Source organism: Entelurus aequoreus, linkage group LG03, assembly GCF_033978785.1.
Source record: "Entelurus aequoreus isolate RoL-2023_Sb linkage group LG03, RoL_Eaeq_v1.1, whole genome shotgun sequence".
Classification (NCBI taxonomy): domain Eukaryota; kingdom Metazoa; phylum Chordata; class Actinopteri; order Syngnathiformes; family Syngnathidae; genus Entelurus; species Entelurus aequoreus.
The window spans coordinates 34,068,928-34,076,289 of NC_084733.1; the positions used below are offsets into that span (position 1 = coordinate 34,068,928).

The 7,362-nt window shown below is 36.3% G+C and overlaps 1 protein-coding gene across 5 annotated transcripts in view; it reads left to right on the top strand.

Annotated features, from left to right (window-relative positions):
- Positions 1–2,652, top strand: part of rock2a (rho-associated, coiled-coil containing protein kinase 2a) — a 109,556-nt gene extending 106,904 nt beyond the window's left edge. For 2 of the 5 annotated variants that reach the window (XM_062041709.1, XM_062041714.1), the window contains 2 exons: positions 1,550–1,603; positions 1,809–2,652. In XM_062041709.1, the coding sequence (XP_061897693.1) occupies positions 1,550–1,603; positions 1,809–1,812 (58 nt within the window). In that variant the 3' untranslated portion in view covers positions 1,813–2,652. The remainder of the gene's footprint in view (positions 1–1,549; positions 1,604–1,808) is intronic. The other 3 variants (XM_062041712.1, XM_062041713.1, XM_062041711.1) reach the window with 2 other exon arrangements.
- The last annotated feature ends 4,710 nt before the right edge of the window (positions 2,653–7,362 follow it).

A 7,362-nucleotide genomic window follows, 5' to 3' on the forward strand; every position in this document is an offset into this window, starting at 1 on the left:
TTAGGGGGGAAAAATCAAGTAGTGTGACTGTGGAATAGATACTGAATACTGGACATTGCAGGTGAAGTTTCCTATATTCCTGTTATTTCTTTTAAGGGAAATGGACAAGCAGTAGAAAATGGATGGATGGATGGAATTAGGTATGAATAAATTATGGATACAAACAAGCAAGTAAACAACAATTAATGGCCAATGTATTCACATCTTATTCGAAAAAATTGCAACCAACACTTTAGGTTGAATTAACAAGAGGAAACCTCATTTTCAACATTCAAGCAATCGTCAATAAAAGTACAGTAACTAACAATTTAACAATAGATTTACCTGCTACTTTTGCTTTTGTTTTTCAACATAAAAATAGTACAATATTAATTTTAAAAAATTGCAAACGACATCTCTTCGGTTTGAATGAACAGTAGATTTACCTTACAAATTAAGTGCAACCAAATCTTTTCAGAATAAATGAGCAGTGGTTTGACTTGCTACTACTCTCATTTTAATAAACAGCTACAGCGGCCGAGAAAAGTCGCAACAACAAGAAGCCACAACACAACAACTTTCAGTTATGGCACAAAGGCCACAACACAACAACTATAAGCCAAAACAATGGCCTGAGGTGGAAAGTAGAAAACGGTGTAATGACTGAAGTTGGAAAACTAAGTCCAGTGAGACCACCGTTTTCAACCTCACGCCTCAGCCACTTGGTCCGTTGGCAAAACTCTCTCCGCTGTCACTTCCCTTGTCTGTCGCATCCTTAGTGGCTTAAAGTTGTTTTGTGGCTTTATATTATTCTGTTGTAACGTTTGTATTTGTTCTGGCTTTTGCAATTGTGCTGTAGCTGAAAGTTGTTGTGTTGTTGCATTATATTATCTTGTGGCGTTTGCATTTTTTGTGACCTTTCTTGGCTACTGAAGCTATTGGCCATTCTTGTTTTGATGACTGATGGCATCGGCAAGACAGACTTAACGTTTAACGTCCTTATCATTAAACGTGTTAAACTTCATATGAAGTCTACTGATCTTAAATCTAATGGGTTTTTTTTCTGGTAAAAAAATTTGCCGAGCACAGATCGAAGTAGTTGAATGTTAGGAATATCTATCGATTAATCACCTTACTAAATTAACAATTATCTCAATGGGCTTTTAAATGGACGCACCTGTGATGCTTTTGAACCAAACTAAAACTTAGCAAAAACAAAGTATAATTTTATCCATGAGGCAATTCAGTCATCAATGTAAAAAAAAAGAAAAGGAAACACCCGCTGAGGATGACGACCACATTGATAAGCAGCTAGTGACAGATCGCCATAATCAAGTAGCTGCAGCAGTGGTCTTTTGCAGTAGAAAAAAAATATTTTCATCAAGTTCATCGTGCTTTGAGAAAATTATTGATGTGTGTTGTATTATCATTCCACCTTGGAAAAACAGGTTTTAACCAAGACATATTTGCATCTATTGCACTCTTCCTGGAAAAGGAAACAAGGAAAAGTGAATGCACATATTTTTATCAAACACATGTTGTATTCACATGGAAATGTTTCACTCATCAGGTCAAATGGCTATGAATTGATGCAAGAAGACTACAGCAGTGGACTTTGGTACAAGTTAAGACTTCTCTGACTTTGGGGTGTTTTTTTCCCCCCTTGCTGCTTTTAACGGGACATTTTCCTTTTGTGGTGTTGGTTGTGCACTTTAAAGTCAACATGTGTGTTAGCGTGACGTTTTAAGACAAGCAAGAACATGGTGCTCGAATTACACAACCACAATTTTGTATTTTAAAAGCCTGTTTCTGTTTCTGTCTTCCTCTAGCTAGCCTTGTGCAGAAGGACGGTGGTGCATCCCGAAGATGTTTCCTCTTAAATGGAAGACTGTATTCTAAGCACACTGAACTTCACTTCCCCACCACTCACTCTCCCGCTTCAAAGCACCACTTCTTTTCCAGATCAACTTCATGCAACTCTAATGGAAAACAAAACAAGCCCTTGAAAAGAACATTAAGATGTCTTGACAGGTAGGGGGCGCTCACACAGAACAATGAAGGATCCACACATACCTCAAGCCGCCATTGAAGGACCCAATACCAAAATTCTGTCATCTCATGTTTTCTTTATTGGGAACAAAAAGTACAACTATTTAGTCATGTGATGTAAAAAAAATACACACAAAACTCTGTAATTTGTCGGTTTATTCCTTGATCAGTCTCCGGTGAACAAAATCCCCGCCAGCCCCACCCTGCATCGTCAGTTCTATTGTTTACTGAATTTAAGGAATGCAAACTTAATGCTTTCCTTATCTAAGCTCAGCTCCTGTTGTTGTTTGAATGTAAAAAATCTGGGACGTACCAGAAAAGAGACACAAGCATTGTATTCCTTCGATCCAAATATACTTGACTGAAGCCCTCTCGTTATCACAAATGACTGAAATACCTTGCATGTAAACTTTAATTTTTTTTTTTAGTCACGCACTTAAAACATTGTTGACGCATGAAGACGTGTAGTTTTGTGTCATTCTCGACTATGAAAAGAAGGGAAATGTACCAATGAGCAGATCATAATCCAAACAACGTACAGAGTGGCACTATTCCATTGAAAGCTTTTTTTGGTTGTGATATTTTTGTATTAAAAGTAACCAGACGCTAGAGTTTGGGCACATTGTTTGTGTTATGTGGCTTTTATAGCAGGTAAAGAGACACGGAGTGTGTTTACGTGTGCAAGTGTGTGCTCTCCTTTAACAAATAAGAATGTTTTATACATAGAAATATACACAGTATATATATGTGTGTGTGTATATATATATATATATATATATATATATATATATATATATATATATATATATATATATATATATATATATATATATATATATATATATATATACATACACTACCGTTCAAAAGTTTGGGGTCACATTGAAATGTCCTTATTTTTTAAGGAAAAGCACTGTACTTTTCAATGAAGGTAACTTTAAACTAGTCTTAACTTTAAAGAAATACACTCTATACATTGCTAATGTGGTAAATGACTATTCTAGCTGCAAATGTCTGGTTTTTGGTGCAATATCTACATAGGTGTATAGAGGCCCATTTCCAGCAACTATCACTCCAGTGTTCTAATGGTACAATGTGTTTGCTCATTGGCTCAGAAGGCTAATTGATGATTATAAAACCCTTGTGCAATCATGTTCACACATCTGAAAACAGTTTAGCTCGTTACAGAAGCTACAAAACTGACCTTCCTTTGAGCAGATTGCGTTTCTGGAGCATCACATTTGTGGGGTCAATTAAACGCTCAAAATGGCCAGAAAAAGAGAACTTTCATCTGAAACTCGACAGTCTATTCTTGTTCTTAGAAATGAAGGCTATTCCACAAAATTGTTTGGGTGACCCCAAACTTTTGAACGGTAGTATATATATATATATATATATATATATATATATATATATATATATATATATATATATATATATATATATATATATATATATATATCAGTGGCATGCGGTGAGGTTCATGTCAGGTGAGGCACTGACTTCATCACAGTCAGATTTACAAACATATGAACCCTAAAGAGTATCTTATTCACTATTTGATTGGCAGCAGTTAACGGGTTATGTTTAAAAGCTCATACCAGCATTCTTCCCTGCTTGGCACTCAGCATCAAGGGTTGGAATAGGGGGTTAAATCACCAAAAATTATTCCCAGGCACGGCGCCGCTGCTGCCCACTGCTCCCCTCACCTCCCAGGGGGTGAACAATCAACAATCAGCCTTTTCATATAAAGCCATAAAGGAATGGAACGACCTCACAACAAACTTGAAAAGTCTAACAGATGACTCTTCATTCACAATTGAAGTTAAAAAGTGGCTTTGGAGCAATCAAAGCTGCTCACACGGTCACTAAGGTGGGCATTATGTTTGACACATCAACCTAATGTGTATTATATTTATCCATGAGAGCATTTTTATTGTAAATTGTGAGGTGTGTGTTAAAATCATGGTTGTTTTTACAAATGTTGACAGATGTGAACAAAAGCATGTATTGTCTTTGTGTGATGATATAAATAAGGTGTGGTTGTATTGTATATTAAGTATGTGTACATGAAAGAGCATTTTATGACTTTTCTTAATTTAAAAACATGCTATAGTATGTTTTTGTCATAATTTTATTGCATGATTTTTGTATCCCTTTAATTTAGGTAGCCAGGGACTGCAGATGGAAATTAGCTATTTAGCTATAATTCTGGTACAGAACATATCTGTCTTTGAACTTAATGTTTCTGTGCATTGTCCCTTCAAATAAAGACTAAACTAAAGTAAACAAGGGGATGGGTCAAATGCAGAGGACAAATTTCACCACACCTAGTGTGTGTGTGACAATCATTGGTATACTTAACTTTAACTTTACACTTACAAACTGTAGTACACAAAAAAGCACATTTAATAAAAAGAAACGTTATTATGGTCTTACCTTTACTTATAAGTGCGGGAGCAGTGGTGTTCGTGTTGGAAGAGTAGTGAATGAATGAAATATGAAATCCGCGCTGTAGTCTGCAGGTGTACCTAATGTTGTGTCCCTGTTCACGGCTCCTCCGGCGCGCCGTGCGAGCATTGTTGTTTTTGCACTTTTTGGCTTCTTGTTAAGTGACTTTTTTTGGGTGGATTCGGTCTTGCACGTGGGGGTTTGGGTGTGGGCTTTGGTTGGTGTGGCGCTCCCGTCGGGCGGGTTATGAGACGAGCCTCCAGTTTTATGATCGCTCAGCACAAGAAATATGTTACACACATACAGTTGTTGACAAAATACACTGTACATTATATACCTCAGCTAACTAAACTATGGAAATGTATAATATAATTCATATAGCAATACAGTCTCACTGCACAGCAGGCCAGCAGTTAGCCGAGGCATTGTGCACAATCCAGAGGTGTGGACTCGAGTCACATGACTTGGACTCGAGTCAGACTCGAGTCATGAATTTGATGACTTTGGACTCGACTTGACAAAATGTAAAGAGACTTGCAACTCGACTTAGACTTTAACATCAATGACTTGTGACTTCACTTGGACTTGAGCCTTTTGACTTGACATGACTTGCTACTTTCCCCAAAACCCAAAGATTAAAAAGTTATTTGGGAGCGCGCCGCTCCGTATTTTTCATTTTCTTCGTCTGTGTCTATCAGCGTGTTGTTCCTGTCAGCTGGTGTGCTCTCAGTACAACAGCCAATCAAATTAGATCTACGCTGTTTTCATCACACAGCATTCATCCAATCAAATTGCAGGACAACCAATGAAGAAGAATTGTCAAACAATGCGGCAGTGAGAAACAATTATGCCAAAGTTAATTTCGTTCGGGTATAAAAACTCCGACTTGGTCAACAAAAAACGAATTGCCGTATGCAAATCACGCAGTTGGAATATTACAGACGGAGACGCAACAACTTCCAACTTCGTTCGACATTTGAAGTTGCCCAAAGAAGGGTAAGTTTTGAATGTAAGATAACGTTTATTGGCTAAGTAACGTAACTTTTATTTGCTGTGTAGTTAAATCAGTAAAGCTGTAAACTCACTGCTAACGTTATAACCTTAGACATCTTATAAGGGTACACAGCATCGAGCGCTACTGCCTACAGGCGCAGACGAGACGCGGGGCCGCCATCTTGGAGTGGTGATCCGCTCCACTCAGCGCAATTCATTTGGCAGGAGCAATGAACTGTCAGCGCATTTAATTCATCTTACCTCACTGAATACCACTGATTTTCACGCGCTTTTTTGTCATACGTGTAGCTATGATAAAGGAAACATGTTTTGGCGTGTTTTATTATTCATAGTTTGCTTAACAGTAATATAATATTCTTATATGCTATAAGTGACCAGAAATGTATGTACATTATATATATATATATATATATATATATATATATATATATATATATATATATATATATATATATATATATATATATATATATATATATATATATATATATATCCTATAGACTGTATCTCTGTTGCTGCAGCAGCAGAGAGTCTGTCTTGGCACTTTGTATTGATATTTTGTATTACATTCTTCCCTTAAATGATCATGTTTACAGTCATTGTTTTATATGTATTTTTTATGTATGTCGCTTTGGATAAAAGCGTCTGCCAAATACTTCAACATAAACATATATAAACACCTGAAAGTCTTTATCAGCTAAAACCACCAATCTGTTTCACTGGATTCAGAATAAAACCAAATTCTGTCTTACCCAACAATGTTAGTATTTGAATATTGTTACTTGAAGACTTATTCCTGGTTACAATTATACTGTTAAGAAAGTATTGTCTTATTTTTTGCCTAAAATGAGAATGCATCATAATCAGTGGCGGCTGGTGAATTTTGTTTTAGGTGGGGCTGAAAGTTTGTAAACCAAACCCCTGTAGGGCAGTCATCCTCCCCCAGAAGATTTCTTTGTGATTTTCACATACAAATATTGAAGATCTTTGCTCCTTCTCAACTCTGTGGTAATATTATTTTCATAAAATACAACCAATAGTACATTAATGTTAAATCTTACTTGTGAAAAGTAATCCCCCGATTCCTATTTTCAACAGTCCGCTCATTTGAGTAGGAAAACGCTGAACACCATCTTTAGTTTCTACCTGTCAACTGTCACTACTTCAAGATGGCGGCCAAATTGCTCGCGTCACAGCAACCAATGCTGCTTCTACTTATAAGATGTCTATGGTTATAACGTCATTGCAAACACGGCAATCTGTTGCGTCCACTGCAGTTCGCTACCTTATTCATACTTTTTGCCAAGTGATTTTTTTAAGCAGGGTTGCATGAGGTACCTAGACAAAACGTTACGTTAGTCAATGTATCCCACACAGTAACGTAACGTTAAAATGTATACTATATTAACAATATGTGTACATATTGCATAGGGCCCTGACATCTAAAAAGTACAACTCTGTTCATTGTTTTGTTCATGTTTTTGTTATGTTTTTCATATGTACGCACACATAAACACACAGACAGTACGAGATGAGATCAATGAGATAAAGTAAGAACAGGATAGAAACTGCTTTGGAACTAGTTACAATGCAATATGCCATGGAAATACAATGTTAACACTTTTGTGCAAATAAGTACAGTTGCACTTGTTTTTGCAAATGTCTTTATTCTGTAAAGGAATGAGTTAAATGTTTAAAATTACTGGATAATAGTGCTATTATGAAGTGCAATGTCAGCACTTTTTTTTCCCTGCAATTTCAAATGCACTTGTTTTAATAAATAAATACAGCGTTTTAAAAGCATACACAATCTGTGTAAATATATTAGTCTGTGGTTAAAAGGACTTGAAAGGACTCGAAATTCAAAAT